The following is a 24,883-nucleotide window of genomic DNA, read 5'->3' as shown; positions in this document are numbered from 1 at the left end:
CTCCACAGTGGGACCAATGGATGAGCGACCTAGATTGGTGCCAAAGGGTCGAGGAAACTATCTATAAGAGATGGGGCTGCACTAAGAAATGGAAGAAAATTTGGAGGCCTTGGCGGAAGTATAGGGCACTTGGGGGAGGGTCAGGGTTGTGATCTTAACAGTTGTATGCCCCGATTGTGCCTTCAAATACCTTACACTGTATTCTAAACTGCAATTCTGCCACATACTTTATGAATGCTGTCCTGTAATGTATGATGATATGAGCAATGTTAATAAAAAAATATTTTTTAAAACATCTATAGGTAGTCTTTAATATGGAGCAATAACAATCCACACTTAAATGCCTATTGACTATACATATGCCAGGCCTAGTACCTTTATCATAAAATGTCACAATAAACAGGTAAGGCCTATAGCCATAATCTTTGACTTGCCACTATAATCAACTCAATTCTGTTGTATCAAGTATTAAGTTTAGCACACGCCAAAAAGTGCCATAAAGCAAACTTTTTAGTGACAGCACACACATTCAGCCAAACCAAATACTGTACTCAGGGAAACCAAAATGTGAACAGAGGCTTATCTCCTCTCTCAGTAGTACTCTGAAAGTTATTTTTGGTTGATTACATAATTTGAACTGTCAAGCCAGGAATACACCTCAGTGTAGCCCTGGGCATTCCATACTGCTTTCAAACGCAAACAAAGTCTGAAATCTAAATTTATTGATAGAAGGGGAGAGTGATTGGATTGCAATACATTCTTCATGGTTGCTCTCATCCCATCTGTGCTATTGCCAGAGAAAAGAAACCCCTAAATTACCTAGTTATGTATGAGACTTTAATTGCAATACAAGGTCAATGTTGTGACCCTGTATGTTAGCGCTCAGGCAGCTGGCTACATAAACAAAATGATCGCACCTGCATGGAGGGTAAACACATTTTTGTGGAAGTAAACAACTTCTACCCAATTAAAGCATGAACTCCTAGCTCCCAACATGTCAGCGGAGAAAAATCCACTCTATTAGTAATTCTCACATCATTTTTTGGTGACAGCTGCATTGTCAATCCAGACTATACAAATCAGAGATACTACAACCGAATGACACTATGCTGAAGCAGAGACAGATATCAGGATACTGAGCCTCTATGTGCACATCCTCTGTTACCATATACAAATTAGGAGGGTGATCTACGGGAGACAGGGGATCCTATTTAACCCTAAGAAAAGATGTAGCACTACAGGCTGAAAACAGGTTGGAGGAAATTGGGACTGAAACATTGGGAAGCTTAAAGATGCTAGGATTCCACAGTTTACTGACTTGACTCTATGAAACAATGAAGGGGCTGCTTCCTCCTCACTTAATCAATTCAGCAATATTCAAGCACTGAAAACAGATGATGGACAAGAGAAATGTCCATTGCTTGGCCCCCTTATGTTAATCTTGCGGTAGGGAGGCAAAGGTAAAAAAACAAACATGTTGCGCTCACCCACCTACAATTTTAATATACGTCTAACAGTTTACAAAGGTAGAAAATAAATGTTGACATAAGGGACATAACCTCACCCAAACTAGGGAACCCTATAACAAGGAGACTGTACGAAATGTGCACTGTAGTATTCTCTAATGCATCCAAGTGCAAGATATAGAACCCACTGATTAAGCATACTGCACGAGGTAGGCGTGTGTTCATCCTATATCAGTACATGAATGTATGTAATTCCATACAGGGTTTGGCTATTTCTTGCAGGAGGTTTGTACATCTTGTATGTTTATGTCAGCTTTGAAATTATACAACATTCCTTTAATATCCCTCACTCTTTTGTACTTTAGCTACCTGTGTTGTACCTGTACTGTATGCATGAAAGAACCATGTGATGTTCCTTCAGCAGCTGCCAACTGTCCTTTACTTAATATTTGTGTTAGGCAAAGTTGCATTGCGGCTGTTCTTTTTGAACCTTTATTGGGGTGTGAAACTTGGTATAAGATTTTCCTCTTCGCATAAGAAAAACAATCCAAATTGCCAATGCTTGTTTTAAAGCATGATGTGAGTGAAAAGTGAACCTTCACAAAATGTGAGCAGAGTTTACTTTTGGTGTTACTCACTAACCTGTTTTTGGAATAGAGTTGGCTACTTTGTACAATGATAAAAGGTCGCCAACAAGCGTCTTAGTATCATGTACGTCACTTGTTGCCAATTTTAGCCTACAGCGCTTTGGGTGCAGGGGTTTTCATTCCATAAGGAAGCTATTAAAAGCAGAACAAGCCCCACAATGCAACATGCTATTGGCTGAAACAAATAGGTGGCGTTACCTTATGTTGCAACGCCAAAGTGCAGAGTTGAGAAATCCAAAATCAAAGTTAGTTCCTGGCTCTCTGTCTGTTTTGTCTTGTAGGAAGACATGGTTAAATAGCCCAGTGGGTGAGATGACAAAAATGGCCTTTCAGATGTCAAAAGACGGCATCTCCTGTTAATGGGCTAACATTAACAATCCTTGGAATAGCTCAAATTACATATTTACCAGAACAATGCCATTACAACCAAGCTAGACGTGTCTACAGACACAGGAAAAAATAAACTTCCATCCCTATTTGTTGTTATATCGAAGTGCAGCGCTCACAACACAGCTGTGAATGTAATGCACCAAGCCTCAACCGTGCAGCACAGGCTGCAGGTACTGGCCCACAAGGGCGGTCAGGCAACAGCAGGCACAGAGTAGGGCTCAACAGGTTGAAATACCATTACAAATATTGTGGCTAGGGCAAGCAAATATGGATCGCTGTCATTATGCAGGGCAGTTCTCGTTCCTCCCCTAAACGAGTTTATAACATTTGATAGTGCTGGCCCAAGTATTAATTAATGCAAATTATAATACCTTCTTCTAGCATACTGCTAGGTCAACACTGAAAAACCAATCAACTGGGTTAAGTGACCCTTTTGACAGTGGTAATATAATACACTCTCACTAAGAACTTTAAACAAACGCCAAAGGCGATCTATAGCTGGCCTAGTGCTAGGCTGATAGTTCTAGTTAGGATGTTAGTAAGAACATGCGTCTTAAAGTCCCGGTCATCAGTATCCTTGATATGGGTTATTACCGGTTTTACCCTACAATTAAGGACACGTTTATAGAGAGCTCTATAATTCTCACAGAATAATGAAGGGACATTTAGACAGAGTGGTTACTACAGACAAAACCTCTACTATTTGACACTGGTATTTAAATGAAACTGGACACGATTATAAAGTGGAATTTTAAAGCTTTTTAAAAAGAAACAAACACTATCAGTATGTGGGATCATTTTTCACTGATTGATGGATGAATACAGGCAAAATTATAGTATTGGCAAAATTAGCATTTATATTTGATGCAATACTGATCTACATTAAGAAAACGTTTTTCGCAAGATTCCAAGATGTAGTCCTTCAAGGTTTATCTGTATTCCAAGCTTCAAATTGTTTAATAACTTGGAAGACGAGGGATTGTGCCTGGCTTGAACATAACGTTTACTACTGGGTCAAGCCCATTTAAACGAATCATAGACATTATAGCAATAATTATGATATAATTTATCAAGCCACAATTGGATCATATCTATTACCAGACTTTGCTCTACAGCTTCTCAGACAAAATAGATTTCTAATGGATAAAATGTAAGTATGCGAAGGAAAGGAGTCCATTAAGGTAGGAGTGGGGCCTTATCGACACCCAAGCTGCACTAAATCACCCCACTGTGGGATGCATCCATTTCAGATCCGATATTTGAGGGACAGGTTGTGTTCTCCAAGGATAGGGATACAGTAATACTTATTGAGGGATTACTACGCAAGGAAGAAGCTTGCAGCTATACTGCAGCTATACTGATATAATGCCCCAAATGGACTTATTCGAGGAGTATCAATGAAAGTATGAGGTAAACACTATGCCAGTCTCATTAATGTTTAGTTTAAATGGTTTTAACCTTTGTAAAATAATAATGATGTATGTAAAGGGCTTTTTAAAAATTGTAATGATTATTTTACTAAGTTAAGATGTTTTTAACATTTTTTTTACTGATCCTTTTTAAATTGGAAATACTGAAAAATATGAGCCAATGGTATCTTATGGCTTGCTATAAATGTATAAGTAGAGCAGCTCAGAAAAGTAACTGTGGGATTTTAGAGACCATTACGCATCAATTGTTATTGTTGGGATTGCAATGTTTTATAATTTTTATGAACTCGAAGTTTAGAGACCATGGTCTAAATAAACAGATTCCTCTCTCTCTCTCCAGTCTCATTAATGATGTTGATGGGTTGAATCTCAATATAATTAAGATGGAATAACAGAAACGTCTTCACACAGACAAGTAGCATGGGAAATATTTACATACACTTTTAAAGCTAGTCAAATGCAAGAAACATTTTTTGTTTCATCTCATATGCCCTTAAGTTCCACAAGAATGTCTACAACACTGATGTGTGAACTCCTTCCCATAAGCGTATTCTAGCATGATTTGAAAAGTTAAAGAAGTTTTAGTTCACTTTTGGTGAGATTACGAGTTCAGTGCCTGATAGGTAGGCAACTCCCTTTTTGTTCAAGGTTTGCCCTGGAAAGATAAAATAGCTGATCCAAAGTACTTTTCCAAGTTAGCATTATAGTTTGCTGCAGGTAAAGAAATCGAGGATAATGCACTAGGTTAGAAGAAAAAGCTTTTAAAAGACATGAAATGGGAGTTAGCGATATTTAGTGTACGTCTGAATAAGAGGTCAATCCTAAACACTCTGAAGTATCTGCCAATTGCTTCTGCTGCATCAGACTCTTATAAAAAACATTTGACTCCTTTTTGCTTAAAGGAAACTTTTGTTAAATCGATCATTCTTTCTCGTCTAGACTATGGCAATAATTACACTTTGGACTGACTACCTCAAACCTCAATGATTGCCGTCACAACTTTGAACTGTCCAGAATGCTGCTATCTTATCTATAGTCTTCCTGGCCACTCCTTTACCTCCAATCATCTTTGCAAATTACGTTGCCTTCTCACCTCTCTGTACTCTATTTTCAAGGCATTCTGGTTTTGTCACCTTGCTGTTCATTCCACCGGCCCCATTATTTCCATAACAATGTTGATCCCGATATTCCATCCCGTGCTAAGGTCTAGCATTTCAGATCAGGAGGCAGATTATTTCCAATTAAGCCCCTTGTGCCCCAGCACTCAGAAATCAAAGGAACTTTCTGGCCTTCCGTAAGTCTCCCAAAACATTTCTGTTTCCATCCTAAATCCTGTTGCTCATCTGTTCTCCGTCTGTCATCTTCTCCTGATATCCAATCTGCTTTTTTTAACAGCTTAGCTCTAGGACACCAAGGTGTGCATTTGTCATCATTATTCCAGTAGCCATTAAGGTTAAAATTAAGGAAGAAAAAGAGTGCGGTGGATATAATTTAGTAAGATCACTAGTCAATATAAAAAAAAAGAATAAAGACCAAAGAATATTCTGAGATAAATCATCTGCTACAAGAGATAAGCAAAAGATGTGCAACTATAAAATATCGACCATGTACATATTTGGGGACACAAAATGTAACCTTTAAACCATTCTCTAGGTGGTTGTTCCACTTTTGGACTGAATATATACCCATTTTGAACTATTGCTGCGTAGAGAGGAAGCTGGTACATAGTAGGAACAGAACTCTGATCATGGCATACACAAGGTACGTTCTTGCTTCCAAAAGGAATGAAAGTTGGCATCCCATTTCAAATCACACTGGATGGGACACATTCACTCAAAAATGGGCTTACCTGGCCACTGTGACAACAACACCCAGAATGGTGATGGCAGTGAGAATGTGCTGCACGGTCAGCACATCTTCATCATACACAGTTAGCGAGATGAGTACAGCCAGAATGGAGCCAGAGAAGAAACCCACATTTTTAGCAATAACAGTCAGCAGGGGGGAAGTAAAAGAGTTCATGTACTTCGTGGCTGGCTTATAGCCACGGCTCAGTCTGGTGTGCAGCTCATGATTTAGTTCATTGAAGTGCCGTAGGTAGAGGCGGCCATAAAGTGACCAGCGCCTGGCTCCCAAGCTTCCAGGCTCCCTCTTGATGACCTCTGTGTAGCTGAAAAATGCATACAGAATCTGCCAAACCAAAATAAAAGGGCAGAGGATGAGGTTTGCTAAACCCAAGAGGCAGATGTTGCGGCTGAGCTGCTGTGCCAGCTCTAGGCGATTTCCCATGCGTTTGTACTTTGGCTGCAAGTTCCACTTGTTCTGAAAGAGAGAGCCAGGCCCCCAGAAGAAGAGAAGTTCCAGGTTGTATTTCAGGCCCTGGGTAAGAAAGATGACATCACCCATCAGCGGCAGCTGGAAGCGAATAGGCAACAGGGACTTGTTGACCATTGCCACCATGTAGTTTTTAAAGCGTAGAATGCGGTGGTATATGTCTAGTTCTGTCAATTCCTTTTTGTGGACGCACATTTGCTGCTCTCGCTGCAATGAGACAAGTCGGTCCTGGACCTCCTGCCAGGTGAAGTTACAAAGCTCATCCTGTCACGAAAAAAAAAAGAGAGGTTACAACTTAAGAGGCAGCTCAGCACAGGTAAACATTCAAAGAGATGCTAGATTGTTGATAAAAACAAAGGATTATAAACAACTGAGGGGGAGAGAAAAACAGACAACGCCACAAATGAAAGAGATATTAAAACACTTAGCAAGGAAAATAGAATTTCAGACAGAGTACTGACATTTTTAAATACTTTCTTAGATAAAAGTTTCATGTTTTGTACAGGAGAATATAAGCATTTCCAGCGAATGATTCAATGCTACTAAAACTTTGCATTCCATCTGAATCAAGGGACTTGCTCAAAGTGTAGTCGACTTTGATGTCGTTCTTTAGTCGACAAACTATCAATTTAAAGTGGCCCTGCTAGTAGGTTAGGGAAATCTTATGAACAACTACCTCTAAGCAGTGAACGAAAAGTTAGTTTTAAAGGGTAAAAGATGAGTTTACAAGCACATTTTGCTTATGCTCCAATCCCAATATTAGAACTTCCCATACAAGCCTACAAAATGGGGAAAAGACTGTATGAAACAGACTACGAAAGTGAATACGGGGGAGTAGGACAACAGTTCAAGTAGAGGAATGGGGGTCAGAGAGAAATCAGGAAGAAGTGAACATTTTCACTGGACACTGGATTCTAAGCCTTTCATGCGTTTATTTTTAATCCCTAATTCTTAAAACGCATGTTCTTTATAACTGTAAACCTGCGCTTTACTTTTTAGGAAAGGTGATTTTCCCTACAATAGGTTTCTACTTCAGATGATTCTAAAGTCTACGGCGGGTAAAACAAGTCATTGCTTTTTTTCCTTCAATCAGAAAGTTTAGTTTGCTAACCTGTAGTTCCTACTAATTGACTTTTATATTTGTACTTGTTAATGTAGCTTTTTTATGATTATTAATCAATACTTCTGTAATGGAACCGAAATGGACAAATACTTCTCACTTTTGTGAAAAACAGCAGTATCACCTAGATTTCACACCCAATAAAAATGTGGTTTATGTACCATACCTCTGGATTACTTACATCTGACAGGGAAAATGCTGGTGGTTTTCATTAACAAACATAAAATAGTCTGGAGGGGGCACAAGAGCAAAAAGGGTATAGTCTAGAGTTCCTCATGGGAACTATTGCACAGTACTTAAAATTGTGAATCGTTGGAATATTTATAAAAAGCCTTAAGTTAAAAAAAACGGTAAAGCAGGGTTCAATAAACCTCTACTGCTGGTTGGTACAGAAGCAGTAGAAACAGTTTTCCTTTAAAAATAATAACAAGCATTGGCATAGCCAATATGTCTCGCCTTTGGAACCTTATAAGTATTTAGTTATGCAGTACAACATTGTTAGACGGGAAACCTGAGGGTCGGCCGAGCAAGGGGGAGAGGCCTCCTGGCGAGGGTCCTCTCCTCAGATCGTACGGACTAGCAACCACCCCCCCACAGATGGACACCACACAAAGATAGGTTCTTAACTCTTTTATCAGTATTCTTTGGCAGGTTATCGTAACGATACAGTAGAAACAGGGCTCTAGGATCCCCTTGAACTTAGTCTCGGTGGGAAGGGGGTAGCGGGACAGTCTTGGTACCGGCCTGGTACAGGGATATCTTGCGGACAGCTCACAATCCTCGAGCTGGAAGGTTTCTTTGGTAGGGGCCGCGGCAGCGCCAGCAGGACTCCCAAGATGGTTCAAGAGGATGGGCCGCGGCAGCGCCAGCAGGACCCCAAGAATGGTTCAAGAAGATGAGCCGCGGCAGCGCCAGCTGGACTCCAAGGATGGTTCATGAAGATGAGCCGCGGCAGCGCAGCAGGACTCCAAGGATGGTTCACGAAGATGAGCCGCGGCAGCGCCAGCAGGACTCCAAGGATGAGTTCGTCTCGGTGTCTCTCGACTCCAGGATACAACTGCCTTCCTGCTCCGGAGCTGCCCCAGTTATAGGTCTAGTGCCCTTTGATGTCCGGACCCTCGCACTTGGTGGTCGGGGGGGTCCGGGATGTGCGAGTCCAGACACCCAGCAGGGGGGTGGAGCCAGCGCCCAGGGAGGCTGTGGGCGATCGAAACTAGGCGGATGGGGGACCATCGAAACTCCTTCCCCCATTGACTCGCCAAGTGGTCTCTTTACCCCCTGGTCGGATCGTGGTGCCTCGATGTCGGGGCTTTGCTGGGCCTGTGGCTGGGGTCGGGCCGAGGCCACGAGGCCTGGTCGTGGAGGGTCCAAGATGGCGGCTGGGCCGGAGACGATGGTCCAGGAAATGGTCCGGGCCAGCCGGGAGATTTAGGGAGAGGAGGTCGAGTTCTGTCGGGGGAGAGCTGGGGGCGGCCCGGAGGGGCGGCACTCGTGGAAGGTGGAAGGTGCCGCTCTTGGTCGTAGAACAGGGGTCGAGGTAGTCCGGGACCCGCCATGCAGGAGGAGTGGGGCCACGCCACGAGGCCCTGTCCAACACGCGTCCCTCCCAGCTGAAGGCAGGGAGAGTCACCCATCTTCTTGGGTATTCTCCTCGCCGAGGCGGAAGAAGCGGGACAGGCCGTCTGCGTTGGCGTGGTCATTGCCTGGGCGATGCTCCACGGTGAAGTCCATCCCTTACAGGGAGATGGACCAACGCAACAGTTTCGGATTCTCCCCTCGCATCTGCATCAGCCATTGCAGAGGTCGGTGGTCGTTTGGACCCAGAAGTGGGTGCCGAAGAGATAGGGTCGGAGCTTCTTGAGGGCCCACACCACGGCGAAGGCCTCCCGCTCAATGGTGCTCCAGCGCTGTTCTCGGGCCAGCAGACGTCGGCTAATGAAGGCTACTGGCTGGTCAATTCCCTCTGCGTTGATTTGGGAGAGGACTGCTCCGACGCCGTGATCGGAGGCATCGGTCTGTACTATGAATTCCCGGCTGTAGTCGGGGGCTTGGAGCACGGGGGCGGTGCACATTGCTGTCTTGAGAGTCTCGAAGGCGGCCTGACACTCCGGTGTCCAGTGTACCTTCGGTGGGTGTTTTTTGGACGTGAGTTCTGTAAGGGGGCCCACAATGCTGCCGTAGTCTTTCACGAAGCGCCGGTAATATCCTGTGAGCCCCAGGAAGGCTCGGACCTCGGTTTGGGTGACCGGGGGTTCCCAGGCCCGGATGGCGGCGATCTTGGGTTGGAGGGGGGCCACCTGGCCACTTCCCACCTGGTGCCCCAGGTAGGTCACGGACCCTTGGCCGATTTGGCACTTGCTAGCTTTTATTGTTAGTCCTGCCCGTCGGAGGGCGGCCAGGACCTCATGGAGGTGTTGGAGGTGTTCGGCCCAGTGGAGACTGTACACAGCAATATCGTCTAGGTAGGCAGCGCTGAATTCCTCGAGCCCCGCCAGCACCTTATTCACTAGTCTCTGGAACATGGCGGGGGCGTTTTTCATCCCGAAGGGCATCACCTTGAAGTGGTAGTGGCCATCCGGGGAGGAGAAGGCGGATCGCTCCTGGGCGCCCGTGGTGAGGCCGATCTGCCAGTAGCCCGCCGTTAGGTCGAAGATGCTCAGGTAGCAGGCGGCCCCCAGGCGGTCGATCAGTTCATCAGCCCGAGGGATGGGGTGAGCGTCGGTTTGGGTGACGGCGTTCAAGCCCCGGTAGTCCACACAAAATCTGAGTTCGGGGGCGACGCCAGGGGCGGCGGCCTTGGGGACCAGCACGGCCGGGCTGGCCCATGGGCTGTCGGAGGGCTTGATCACTCTGAGAGCCAGCATCTTGGATACTTCCGACTGGATGCAGACGCGTACCCGATCGGGAACGCGGTAGGCCCGGTGCCGTATAGGTGGGCTATCCCCGGTGTCGACATCGTGGAGGCACCATGGGGTGACCCCGGGGGTGAGAGAGAATAGATCGGCAAATTGTCGTAATAGGTCTTGGCAGCTTTGGCGTTGTGCTGGGGTCAGGATGGAAGAGAGGTTGACGCCTTCCACGGAGCCGTCTTTTTCGAGGGTCTTCAGGAGGTCGGGCAGTGGCTCGGAGTCCTCTTCCGCCCCGCTGTCGGTAGCCATCAGGAGGCTAAGTTCTGAGCGAACAAAGTGAGGCTTAAGTCGGTTGGCATGGAGGACCCGGAGGGGGTTCCTGGGGGACTCCATGTCCACCAGGTAGGTGACAGGCCCCTTGCGCTCCACCACTTTGAAGGGCCCCGTCCATTTGTCCTGGAGGGCGCATGGTTCGACCGGGGACATGACCCAGACCTGTTGTCCCGGTTCGAACTCGATGGACGAGGCGTTTTGATCATACCACCTCTTCATGTCTTCTTGGCTGGCTTCGAGGTTGGCCTTGGCAAATTCCCTGAACCGCCGAGTCTGGTTCCGGAGGGTCAGGAGGTATCGGTACACATCAGGAGGAGCATTCTGGGTGGTCACCTCCCATCCTTCTTTGACCAGACTCAGGGGACCCCGGACGGGGTGCCCATACAATAGTTCGAAGGGGCTGAATCCCAGGGACTTCTGTGGGACCTCCCGGTAGGCAAATAGGAGGCAGGGCAGCAACACGTCCCATTGGCGTCGTAAGGGCTCTGCCAAACCCATGATCATACCCTTGAGGGTGCGATTGAAACGTTCTACCAGTCCATTCCCTTGCGGGTGGTAGGGGGTCGTGAATTTGTAGGTGACCCCGCACTGTCGCCAGAGAGACTTCATGTATCGGGAGATGAAGTTCATGCCCCGATCACTGACGACTTCTCGGGGGAAGCCCACCCATGAGAAGATCCCCATCAGGGCTCGGCCCACCACGGGCGCTGTCACGGTCCGGAGAGGTATGGCCTCGGGATAACGGGTGGCATGGTCCACCAGGACGAGTATGAACCGGTGACCTTGTGATGTCCGGGGCTCCAGGGGCCCCACAAGGTCAATCCCTACCCGCTCAAAGGGAGTGTTGACGACCGGGAAGGGTTGCAGGGGGACTTTTATTTTTCTGCCGCTCTTCCCGCTGGCCTGGCAGGTGGGGCAGGCTCGGCAGTGGTTGATCACATCGTTCCTCATCTTGGGCCAGTAGAAGTGGGTCACGAGGCGGCTGTAAGTTTTGTCCTGCCCCAGGTGCCCGGCGAGAGGTACGTCATGAGCCAGGTTCAGGAGGAAGTCTCTGAATCGGAGGGGGACTACCAGCACCCAGCTGGCCCCTAGCTCGGCAATCTTCTGCTCACTGTAGAGGAGCTCATTGTCCCAATAGACCCAATGAGCCCCCGAGGCATCCCCTGCGCTCTGGGCTGCGGCTTGCTGTCGGATCCCCTCGAGGGAGGGACAAGTTTTTTGTTCTTGGCGGAACTGTTCTTGCGTGGGGCCACCTTCTTGGCGCCACTGGGCCAGCTCCGGGAGGTCGCGGAGTGGGTCAGGGTCTTCGTCGTTGGGCCCCGGTGGACCGGGTTCAGGGTCGGTGTCTTCAGTGACTACGGGCGGTGGAGGTTCGGACCATTCGGGTTCTTCAGTGGAGGGGATGGTGCGGGCCGCCATGGATCGGGTCGTTGCACAGACCCATTCAGGGAGGCCAAGCATCCCCAGGTGCTCCCTCCGTTCAACGGCAGTCCAGGGGGAGCTCTCGAGGTCGTTCCCCAGGAGGCAGTCTACGGGGGCATCGTCTCGGACGGTCACTTTCAGCATACCCGACACTCCCCCCCCATTCAAAGGGGACGCGGGCCATCTGGCACAGGCTTTCGGAGTTATCCGCTGACCGTACTGGGCATAGCACATTGGGCAGAATTTGATCCGGGGTCACCAGATGGCAACGGACGGCCGTTACGCTGGCTCCCGTGTCGCGGAGGGCTTCGGCCCGGTGACCATTAATGGTGACCCACTGGCTGTACTTCTGCGTATTGGCCGGGATGGGGGCCCGTGGGACCATGTCTCTTTCGCCCAGACATACCAGGGACATGGCTGCGGGTTCCCACTCGGGCCGGTACTGTTCACCGTCGTCGACTTCTTCCTCGCCTGGCTCCTCCCCTAGGGAGACGGCGGTTTAGCGATCCTGTGGGGTTGGATGGTTGGTTTCTCGGGCAGTTGGGGTCATTGGCGTAATGACCGGGTCGCTGGCATTTGTGGCAGATAACGTTGGGGCGGGGTCCCGGCTGTACTGGAGGGCTTCCTCTCCCGGCCAGGGACGGGGGAGAGCTGGTGAGAGGGACCGTGGCGGTGTCCCGGCCCCGGCCCTGGCCTCCTCCTCCTCCTCGCGGACGGTGGGACCCCTGGGAGGCTCGGCCTTGGTCTCCCGCCCAGTTCCGGGGGACCCGGGTGCTCTCCCATCGATCTGCTTCAATGGCGAGTTTCCGGGGCTCGGTCAGTTTACTGTCGAGGAGATGCTGCCTTAGTTCGACGAAACAGTTATTGGAGAAGTGTTCCCATACGATGAGATCGAACAATTGCTCGTAGGTGGTGACCTGGCTGCCCTTGATCCATCCTTCTAGGGCTCGGCTAAAAAAGTTCTCATATTCTACCCAGGTGGTACCGGGGATCCTTTTACAGTCTCGGAATCGCTGCCGGTACATCTCGGGGGTGAGCCCATAGCGAGTGAGGAGGGCGGCTTTCATATGCTCGTAGGAGGTCATCTCCGCGTCGGGGAGCTGTAGCAGGGCATCTCTCCCTTCGTTGACTAATCTCCCCCACAACCCGGCCCCCCAGTCTTTTCGCGGAACCCGGTGGGAGGTCATGGCTACCTCGTAGGCCTTAAACCATTGCTGGATGTTGTCGTTCTTGTAGTACTCTCGGACGACATCTTTGGGGATGTGGACCTTGGTGTCCGCAGGGGGAGTGGAGCTCTGGTTCTCGGAGACGCCGATGTCCCTGTTTTGTTTCCTAATTTCTAGTTCCTTCAAACCGCGCTCGTGTTCGTACGCGAGCTTCTTCTCCTCCAGCTCCCTCTGGCTTTTTTTCTCTTCCCGTTCTCCTTGTAATCGTAGGTGTTCAAGGGCTATCTTCTTTTCCGCTAGTTTCAGTTCCCCATCTAAGCGGAGTCTAGCCAGTTCCAACTCGTGGAGCCGGCTCCATTCTCGTTCTCGGGCCTCCTCGTGAGAGAGGCCTGTGCTTCTCTCTTCCTCGGGGGTTGCAATGGTTTCCGTGGTTGCGATGTTTTCGTTTTGGGGTGGCGACGCTCCCGTCTCCACCCAAGTCTGCAGGGCATGCTTGAGATCGTCTTTGGTGCTTAGTCCCGTGGTAGCGATACCCAAGTCTATGCAGAATTGCTTCAATTCCTTGTGACTGTAATCTTCCAGCCGTTCCATCTGGAATTTCGCGGTTGTTCCGGTTTCTTTCGTCGTCATGGTCGCTGTATGTTTTTCGTTTGTAGTGGGGCGAGTTACTCTCCGTACGATTTGCGTCGGCTCAAATCGCGCCGCTGGCCACCAATGTTAGACGGGAAACCTGAGGGTTGGCCGAGCAGGGGGGAGAGGCCTCCTGGCGAGGGTCCTCTCCTCAGATCGTACGGACGAGCAACCACCCCCCCCACAGATGGACACCACACAAAGATAGGTTCTTAACTCTTTTATCAGTATTCTTTGGCAGGTTATCGTAACGATACAGTAGAAACGGGGCTCTAGGATCCCCTTGAACTTAGTCTCGGTGGGAAGGGGGTAGCGGGACAGTCTTGGTACCTGTCTGGTACAGGGATATCTTGCGGACAGCTCTCAATCCTCGAGCTGGAAGGTTTCTTCGGTAGGGGCCGCGGCAGCGCCAGCAGGACTCCCAAGATGGTTCAAGAGGATGGGCCGCGGCAGCGCCAGCAGGACCCCAAGAATGGTTCACGAAGATGAGCCGCGGCAGCGCCAGCAGGACTCCAAGGATGGTTCAAGAAGATGAGCCGCGGCAGCGCCAGCAGGACTCCAAGGATGGTTCACGAAGATGAGCCGCGGCAGCGCCAGCATGACTCCAAGGATGAGTTTGTCTCGGTGTCTCTCGACTCCAGGATACAACTGCCTTCCTGCTCCGGAGCTGCCCCAGACATAGGTCTGGTGCCCTTTGATGTCCGGACCCTCGCACTTGGAGGTCGGGGTGTCCGGGATGTGCGAGTCCAGACACCCAGCAGGGGGGTGGAGCCAGCGCCCAGGGAGGCTGTGGGCGATCGAAACTAGGCGGATGGGGGACCATCGAAACTCGCCAAGTGGTCTCTCTACCCCCTGGTCTGATCGTGGTGCCTCGATGTCGGGGCTTTGCTGGGCCTACGGCTGGGGTCGGGCCGAGGCCACGAGGCCTGGTCGTGGAGGGTCCAAGATGGCGGCTGGGAGAGTTGGGGAGAGGAGGTCGAGTTCCGTCGGGGGAGAGCTGGGGGCGGCCCGGAGGGGCGGCACTCGTGGAAGGTGGAAGGTGCCGCTCTTGGTCGTAGAACAGGGGTCGAGGTAGTCCGGGACCCGCCATGCAGGAGGAGTGGGGCCACGCCACGAGGCCCTGTCCAACAAACATCATCAACTGTTGCATGGCTAAACACTTATAAGGTCCCAAAGGCAAGACCTATTGGTTACGCCAATGCTTGTTCATATTGGGGTTGAGAAGGAGAGGTCATGTTATACATGGCTACCCCATTACTCCCCTGTAGCAGATTAAAGCAAGACCAGATGATTGGGGGGAGCAAGGAAAACACAAAACCTAAAATTACAGATGGAGAAGAAGTGAATTACGGGGATGTTTTTCACCTCAGGGTTCAGAGTGACATCATAGACAACTCGACCTTCACTCTTGATGTCTATTTAATGTCACTCAGAACCCCTTAGTGAAAAACCTTCCCATAATTCACTGTTACCAATCTAGAATTGTATATTTTTTAGTTAACTGATGTCTTATTAGGAAAGTTGATTCTTGCAAAGTCACTTTATCAATGTCAGAGGTCAATTGATGGCATTTCCTATGAGGTCATATTTTGTGGCGTATGGTTGCTTGCAAATTAGAGAGGCCTTGCGATCCCTTTCTGCCCAGCACTCCTTATCAGTTTATCAGGTCACTGACAGCTGTGCAGCAGTATGTCCGGAAACCAAGGTGTCAGAGTGAACATAAATAACTCGGCCTCTCCATGCACAGTAGCCTTACCCAGACCTGCAGAAGCGAGGCGTTTGTTTTTATAACCTCTGGGTTATTGGAGCGTGACCAGGCTTTATTTCTGCTGAGAGGCGAAGCGTAAAGACCCTCTAGTGCCCGTGCCCGTGCGCTGTGGCCACACGAGCAGGTGGGAGAAGATGAACCACCGCACAGGCACGAGCAGAACAGCTCGCTTTTTAGGTCTGGGACCGAAGGCTGGCTTGCCAGCCGGAAGTTGGAGATTTTATGTGTTTGAGTAAGGGGGATTGAACCCGCCTCTCTCCTCCATTCTCTTCCGTTGGCTGGCTTCCTAAACGGAGGCCAGCCATTGGAGGAGAAGGGAGTCACTCCAAACAAGCCCAGTCTCTTTCGGATTCGGAGGCGTAGGTTTTGCTGTTCTTTCGATGGTGACGTCATCCGTCACTCAGAACAGCAAAACACGCCCCCAAATCCGAAAAATTCGGAAGCTTGCGGCCGCCATATTTTAGGTCGAGCAGCGTCTACCAAAGACATGAGGTAAGCCTCTGCCCCCCTGTTTGTGCCGTTCTTCGTGCCCCTGCCCCCCTGTTTGTCCCGTTTTTCCTGCCACAATCGTTTCACATTGCCAACTTTTACAGTACTGCCATGTTAAAGTAGATGCCTGTGTTAATGTTTTACAGAGCCTGCCGTGTTAATGTAGTTCTGCCGTCCCCCGCTGGAGTGGCCAGTCTCATTCTTTCAGATTGCTTCTCTTCCTATCCTGGCTTCCATAAAACCTACGAAGTGTGAGTGCTCCGAAAAAAAATGCCTTATCAGCGAATCCAAAATGGTCAGGAAAAATGTGCTGGTTGTGTTTCGTAAGTGCGTAACGCTTGCGGTGAGGAATGAAAGGGAAGTATGGAGAGCGTTACATAATCTCCCGTTCAACACCCGCAGGCCACATTTCCTGTGACTAAGATCTCCGAGGGAAGCTGGTTTGCATGGGAGGTGGTTTGCAGGCGCCAGAAGCATGCAGGCAAGGACCACTCACCACGGACAAGTTGCAAGTGTGTCCTGGTGAATCCAAGTCATTCCGAGCTCAGCAAAAGCAGTCCTTATATTGCTCGACATTTGTTGGGCCATAAAAGCGGTATTTAGTTGGTAGTAATCCTACATCCTTGAGCAGCCAGCCCTCTTGTAGGGTGAGAGCCAATTAGAGTCTACCTCAGTAGGGTTATCTGGCAGAAGAACAAGGGAAATTACTATAATTATCGCTGCTGCTGACCCGCAACTACATCCTGCTGCTGGGCGGCTCCCTGCAGGAGATGCGGCGGGTCCTGGGTGAGCTCAGCGGGCCCAGGCTGCTGCTGGCCGGGCTGCCCCTCTTCGCAGGCACCAGGTCCGTGTTCCTGGCCCCAGGAGGCGTGAGCTACGCAGAGTCCCTGCGCCCCAACAAGTACTTCTCGGTATCCCTGGAGGAGCAGCTGTGCTCACACTTCCAACTGCCTGGAGGAGCGGGCTTATGCTCCTGCGCCCTGTGCAAGTTCCCACTGCAGCACTTTATTCCCTCCGGCCTTGGCATTGCTACCTTCCAGACACGTTTTCCAAGTGATGCCCTCTCTGCTCACTCTGACGACGAACTTCAACCATCCTCCTAAAACAGTTCCCATCTGTTGCGATCTCCCGCTTGGAAAATCGGAACCGACCTTTTGCATAATGCATTGACAAAAGCGCTTCAACTACTCGTCAGGGTAGTAAGCGCTATATAAATGCAACTCCCCAAAAAGCTCTTTTGACTCCACGCCCTGATCCCAAACCAGTCGGAACGACCCATGTAAAAGGTGTATCTTATTTTGTGTTAAAAGGATCGTCGTACCAGCAAATTTGCCATTCTAATGCGCAAAACTTTTTTTCCTCTTAATTTCAAAGTGCCCGACCTCCGAAAAACCTATATCCCAAGACCCTCCGACTGGAAATTGTTCCTGTTAACTGTCTTCCGTGCCACAGGGGTGCCTGTCTATACATCCCACATCTCCATATACTGCTGCAGTACATTCTCTGAGGGCACCAGCCTTGCCCGCACTCCTGTTAATGACTTTACAAAGCAGAAAGTGACGGGGAGATGTTTGGAGGAAGGCGAACTTACCAACCAACCGAGTGCTGGCTGGCTCACGGACTGGAATGAAGTTACCCACAACACCATGTCTAACTTCATTCAGCGAGAAGAAATCAATTAAAAATAAAAGCTACATTTTTGCTAACAAACCCCGCAGAAACGCCCGTTTATTATGTAAATCCACCCACCCGCTGCATACCCTACATAAGGTGGTGGTTATAAATGCCACAGCGCCTACATGCTCTCCAGTGCAGGCTATTTTATTGTTTAGTGAAAACACTTTTAGTGCGCAGTCTGTTCACTAACATCCACATTTTTTCCTTCCTTTCGGAATGAACAAATATTTACTTTCTTTTAGCAAATCACAGTATCGCCAGTAAAATCATGTAATTCAAGATGTGCCTTTGCATAAAATGTTCGCACTTAACAGCACCAATGTGTTATCTCCTAGCATCTTTTCACCATCACGAACTTGATAGAACGACAGCTGGAAATGTACCACTTTATTTTCAGTTTACACGAAGTTTGAATAGACATCCATAACCTCTAATAAACTATGCAGTTATATTATTGTTGGTGCCGCAGTTCAAGGATAAACTTGTATTTAACACTATCCTGTCAAAGTTTAGAACGTCTTTATTGTGTACAACAACCGTCGCTGTTAGAGCTCAAGCGGTGTTGCTTAAGCGCCTTAAAGACACGAAAAGATGCAGTCATTTGTGATATGACAGCTGTCCGTGATTCTTGATGCACTTACTCTGAACTTTAGTGGCCACTAACTTTCGAGCACTTTACCTTTTCTTGTAAAATAATCCTTAAAATCGGAGCTTAAAGGGTAAAACCATAGGCAAAGGTCAGCACAAATGAACATAAACTTATACCACAGATAAAATAGAACGTGGGAGGCCCAAACCGAAAGAATCAAAATCCCAAAATGTTCCCAAACAAAGGTGACTGCTGAAACATTGGTAAAGGCAGCGAGTGTGGTGGGAGAGACATGGGAGGGGCGCTTCTGGGAGCCAGGGAGGGGCTGGCACAGCGCTGATGTCATTGTCATCTTGGAGATGGGCGGGCAACCGATGCCGCCACCTCAGACCCCAGGAAGATGCGGAGAGGGCATTATTGGCAACTGGGAGCGGCACCATTAAAGGGAGACCGTGGCTGTCCTGGCTGGTAACAGGCTCTACCAACACACACCCTCCGCTCGGGGGGCAAGGTCCGCCCAAGACGTGCAGCAGCGCCGCTCCTTGCTGCAGCAGCAGGGCACGAGTCGGGGTACCACGCGGGTGGACGGCATCCCCCCACCTATTTTCGAGGGTTTTTCAGGGTGGACGCCGTCCACCCTGCTAAATCAAAACCGCGTCCACCGTTAAAAAACGGGAGCGCGGCGCGCACAAAGTAAATAAAGTATTTCCGGTTGGGCGAGTGGCTAGCTGAATCCTGAAGTTACCAAGCACGCCGGTGGTCACCACGCCCCTGCCATTTGTCCGTAATTTTAACCGGGCACAGCTTGCCCCCACCTCCCTACTTGACTCCGATGCTGTATGAAAGCTGACCCCCAGCAGCACTGTAGAGGCACAGCGGGATGGCAACCCTCACACCTCCAGCCCTTGATGAGCTGTTAAGAGGTGCTGAAGGTGACAGAGGGGGCGGCAGCTTCGGAGCAGGAGGCATCCATTCACACGCAAACAACCCTGAATGCGTCTTGTATCTGCTATTTAGAGGGGGGCTCACACATTCCATTTCTACCCAGGGCCCCAAACTTCCTAGACTCGGCCAGATTACACCCCAGATTACACCGAGCCAGCACCTGCTTCTCTTCACCGAGCTTAATTACTGTCACTAATTTGTAAGCAAACCTCGGTTCTTCCAACATGCATAATGTAATACAATAAAGAAATGGCACAATCGCACCCACACTGATTAACAAAGTATGGAGGACAATCAGTTCCATCAGTTCTCTCGGAGTATCTCCTGTAAGTACTGTACATCACAATGGGGGATGGCATTTTGGACAGAGAGCCTGTCTTCTCGTTATCTTTTGCAGGAGGGGGCGAGAAGCCCAAGATGATACTAGAATACTGCATGCCCACCCCTGTGCCCACCCTGGTGGATCACGTTCCCTCTCCTGTGATGACTCCTGCTCCTGTCCCCCCATGTTATGGCTCCAGTCCACCCCCCACAGTGATGGCTCCTGTCCCCCCATGTTGTGGCTCCAGTCCACCCCCGCCTGTGATGGCTCTTGTCCCCCCTCTCCGGTGGATCCTGTCTCCGCTTTGGGTGGCTTCTGTCCCATTCCTGGAACGGCCCCTGCAACGAGGGTGAAGTTCTTGATGGGCCTCTTCTCAAAAGGGCTCAGCTCAAAATGAATATGGAAAGGTGGGCGTGTAAGTAAGTGAAGGGGTGTGTGAATGGCTGGATGAATTAGTGAAAGGGTGAATGGATGAATGAAAGATTGAATAAATGGATAATGAGAGAGGATAGATGGATTGATGAGTGAGGGGAAGGATGGAGAGAAAATGTAAATAGCTGGATATATGGGTGGAAGGGTAGCTGGATGATTGATGAGGGGAAAGATGGATGAGGGGAAGGATGAGGGATGGAGGGGAAGGAGGGATGAGGGGAAGGATAAATGGATGAGGGGAAGGATGGATGGATGGAGGGGAAGGATGGATGGATGAAGGGCAGGATAAATGGATGGGATGGGTGAGGGGAAGGATGGATGAAAGGAAGGATGGATGAGGGGAAGGATGAAGGATGGATGGATGAGGGGCAGGATAAATGGATGGGATGGATAGATGGGTGAGGGGAAGGATGATAGATGAGGAGAAGGATGGATGGATGGATGGAGGGGAAGGATGGATGAGGGGCAGTATAAATGGATGGGTGAGGGGAAGGATGGATGAAAGGAAGGATGGATGAGGGGAAGGATGGATGATGAGGGGAAGGATGGATGGATGGATGGATGGATGGATGATGAGGGGGTGGGTGAAAGGATGGATGATGAGGGGAAGGGTGGATGGATGGATGATGAGGGGATGGATGGATGGATGGATGATGAGGGAATGGATGGATGATGAGGGGGTGGGTGAAAGGATGGATGGATGATGAGGGGAAGGATGGATGGATGATGAGGGGAAGGATGGATGGATGATGAGGGGAAGGATGGATGGATGGATGATGAGGGGAAAGGATGGATGGGTGATGAGGGAAAAGGATGGATGGATGATGAGGGGAAGGATGGATGATGATGGAAAAGGATGGATGGATGATGAGGGAAAAGGATGGATGGATGATGAGGGGAAGGATAAATGGATGATGAGGGGATGGATGGATGGATGGATGATGAGGGGAAGGACAGATGGATGGATGGATGGATGGATGAGAGTGGGTGAAGGGATGGATGGGTGGGTGAAAGGATGGATGGATGAGAGTGGGTGAAGGGATGGATGGGTGGGTGAAAGGATGGATGGATGGAGAGTGGGTGAAGGGATGGATGGATGGATGGATGGATAAGTGGGCGGGTGAAAGGATGGATGGATGGATGATGAGTGGGTGGGTGAAAGGATGGATGGATGGATGGATAATGAGTGGGTGTGTGAAAGGATGGATGGATGAGTGGGTGGGTGGATGGTGGATGGGTGAAAGGATGGATCAGTGGATTGGATGGTGGGTGGGTGAAAGGATGGATGAGTGGGTGTGTGGATGGTGGGTGGATGATGGGGGGTAGGTGGATGAGTGAAATGATGGATGGATTGATAAGTGCAAGGGTGAATGAATGGACATATGAGTGAAAGGGTTGGTGCAAGTATGGATGAGTGAGTGAAAGGGAGGGTAGATGGACAAAAGGATGAATAGATGTGTGAAGGAGTGAAATGATAGATGGATGAGTGATAGGGGCAATGGATGGATTCATGAGTGGATGAGCAGATGGATGGGTGGGTGGATGGATGGATGGATGGAAGGAAGGCTAAGTGAAAGGGTCGATGGAGAGAGAAAGGGAGGATGGATGGATGACTAAAAGAGTGGATGGGTGGAAGGATTAGTAAGTGAAAGGATGGCTGGATTGGTGAAAGGGTAAATAGCTGAATGGATGAGTGAATGGATGGATGGGATGAAGAGTGGATGGATAAGTGTACAGATTGATAGGGTGGATGGATGGATGGATAATGGAGGATGAGTGAAAGGATGGATGAGGGGATGGATGAGTGAAATGATAGATGGAAGGATACATGATGGATAGGTTTGCAAATGGTTGAATACTTTTGGAAATGGCTGGGCTTACTTATATACTATTGCGCGACCTCTGATGTGTCTGTAAAACGTACCTATTGTCCTGAAGTTTTGTCCTGAATTTTGACCTCCTGTCCAGAATTTGTGTCCTGAATTTTGACCCTTTGTCCTGAATTTTTACACTCACCATCCTGAATTTGCACCAATGCCAGTTGGTCACCCTAATTCTAATAAAATAAATAAATCTAGCCACAGCTAGAGAGAGGCAGCTGAGACAAAACTATTTAATACAGAGTCACTAGTTTACAATAGGTGGGGAGATAACATATAACACTCATCGATAGAATAACGTGAATATGGAGCCCTAATGTGTGTAATAGTCATTGTCTAGTGTGGGAAGCAGCCTCTCTGGGAACCTGTAATGTATACAAAATCTTGCAGTCAAACTTTCCTGTAGCGTTTTGAAAATGTGTTCATGTCACCTTCGCCAAACTTCATCCACATTTGGGCTGCTAATTCCTCCAGGCAGGGACCTTGAGTCACAGGCTTAAGTACCAAGCAGCTTCAATTGTTAAATCTTGCATTAAATGCAAATGATAGATCTGCCTTACATGTGATGCACTTCCTGTTGTGATGTCACTTCCTGGTGTGATGTCACTTCCTGTCGTGATGTCACTTCCTGTCGTGATGTCACTTCCTGTCGTGATGTCACTTCCTGTGACCACGCCTACCTTGGAGAGTCCCCCCACTTCTTTTTTTAGGACTTGTGCCCTGTGCAGCAGTGCCATGTGTCCCGATGCACCCGGGCACCAAGACATGCAGACAGGAGACACTAGATGCACACATGGTGGGTGGGGGGGGGGGGGGGGGCAGGTGGCACATGGGGGGGCTGGTTAACAAGTGACAGTAGTGACATCAGGCGTGAGTGTCCACACATGAGGCTTCAAGGATGAGGGAAGAGATAGGAGGCATGAGGCCACAGACAGGAGGAATGAAGTCAACAAGAGGCATGAGGGCACAGACAGGAGGCATGAGGGCACAGACAGGATACTGAATACTGACGGGCATACTTGTTCAAAGAACTAACTGTTTACAAACTCCAAAGTGTGATACCTTTTACTGGACTACCCAAATACGTATGTTCCAGAAACCTAGAAAAGCCAACTGTTATATTATTTATCACACAGTAGCAGTACTTTATACATTTGTTCGGACTCGGTGGGAGTGATTAGTTTACAGAAGAAAATAAATCGAAAGCGAAAAAAAGAAAACACAAACACGTTACATGTTTACATTTTTATTTGCTAAAAAAGTAAAGAAGGACATAAAAAACAAAAGAAAAAATCGTTCCTGGAACCTTACCGATTTAAACAAAAAAGTATTAGAAAATACAGCGCATTGAAGTAAGAAAATCAGTATAATCAGTACTCACTCTAGCAGTTATTTGATAGTGCAATGCTCGCTTTAGGTTTGTGTACTTATGCTTGGTTCAAAGACATTTACTTCAAGATGTCATTTGAACCAAATATTAGTTTTGACAGTTCCAAAAATGGAACACAAAAGGAGATACAATTAGTAAAATTTTAAGGATTATTTTACAAGAAAAGGTAAAGTGCTCAAAAGCTAGTGGCCACTAAAGTTCAGAATAAGTACATCAAGAATCACGGACAGCTGTCATATCACAAATGACTGCATCTTTTCCCGTCTTTAAGGCGCTTAAGCAACACCGCTTGAGCTCTAACAGCGACGGTTGGTATACACAATAAAGGCGTTCTAAACTTTGACAGGATAGTTAATTACTTTTATAGAATTCACGGCACAGCATGCTTTATTTTCCCATGCTTAAGGCTAAAGTGCGGAACGCTGTACATGTTACAAAAGTAAATAAAGAGAAAAATAAAAGGCAGGAGGCCGCCAGGTTTAAAGATAAATTCTACGTACAAGCTGCAAAGAGTGCACAAACACAAATTAAATACTTTTTTAGACAAAGGATACCTTAAAAGACCAATTCTCCAGGGGAGGAATAAGACACAAGAAAGTTGGACATATAACCACCGGAAACCACAGAGAAGAAAGCTTTTAGAAAGGACACACACTTTAACCAATTGTCAGTGAATACATCATGCCTCGTAGAGCAACATTTGCGCGCTGCTAGTCTTGACCTAAAAAGGATATAACTTAAAGAGGGCACCTAGGACTATTCCTTTTAAAATTGAAAGAAATGGGATTGGAAGAAAAAAAGTTTTATAAACTGACAAGTCCCTTTGATCGCTAAAATGTGACTACTACTCAACGCCCAGGGTGCACAGCGCTCCATCCCGCTGCTCCGTCCATCACCACCCCCTTTTGTACCGCTTTTGGCCGCCATAAGTGTGGCAGGGTATGCTCAGGCGTGAGTCCCTTGCTCACTTGCCGCTGGATTCAAGCAAGCCGGGCTGAAGACGGCTGGAATGCCAGAAACCGGTCCTCGAAAGCTTGTTTCCGGTCAAGGGAAGACATGGCTTGGCAGTTCGGGCTGGACTGTTCCCATGAGGCACAGGGTCAGACTGATTTGCATATAGCCATGTCTGAACTGGGGTGGCAGAGTGGGCTAAAGAACGGTGATGGATTAAACCCAGATCTTTTGACTGGGTGTGAGTGTTTGATTGATTCAGATGCTCCGTCCATCACCACCCCCTTTTGTACCGCTTTTGGCCGCCATAAGTGTGGCAGGGTATGCTCAGACGTGAGTCCCTTGCTCACTTTGCCACTGGATTCAAGCAAGCCGGGCTGAAGACGGCTGGAATGCCAGAAACCGGTCCTCGGAAGCTTGTTTCCGGTCCAGGGAAGACATGGCTTGGTAGTTCGGCCTGGACTGTTCCCATGAGGCACAGGGTCAGACTGATTTGCATATCTGAACTGGGGTGGCAGAGTGGGCTAAAGAACGGTGATGGAGTAAACCCAGATCTTTTGACTGGGTGTGAGTGTTTGATTGATTCAGATGCTCCGTCCATCACCACCCCCTTTTGTACCGCTAACGAGGGGGAGGCGCTGAAGTGAACACGC

At 48.6% G+C, this 24,883-nt stretch overlaps 1 protein-coding gene across 2 annotated transcripts in view; it reads right to left on the bottom strand.

Moving 5' to 3' along the window:
- ATG9B (autophagy related 9B) overlaps positions 1 to 24,883 on the bottom strand; it is a 336,653-nt gene that overhangs the window by 126,448 nt on the left and 185,322 nt on the right. For both annotated transcript variants that reach the window (XM_086940924.1, XM_086940925.1), the window contains exon 7: positions 5,783 to 6,531. In XM_086940924.1, coding sequence (XP_086797050.1) covers positions 5,783 to 6,531 — 749 coding nt within the window. The remainder of the gene's footprint in view (positions 1 to 5,782; positions 6,532 to 24,883) is intronic.

Source organism: Lissotriton vulgaris, chromosome 10 (genome assembly GCF_964263255.1).
Source record: "Lissotriton vulgaris chromosome 10, aLisVul1.2, whole genome shotgun sequence".
Classification (NCBI taxonomy): domain Eukaryota; kingdom Metazoa; phylum Chordata; class Amphibia; order Caudata; family Salamandridae; genus Lissotriton; species Lissotriton vulgaris.
The sequence above is the reverse complement of the archived record's forward strand: the minus strand, read 5'-3'. Positions and strand labels throughout refer to the sequence as shown.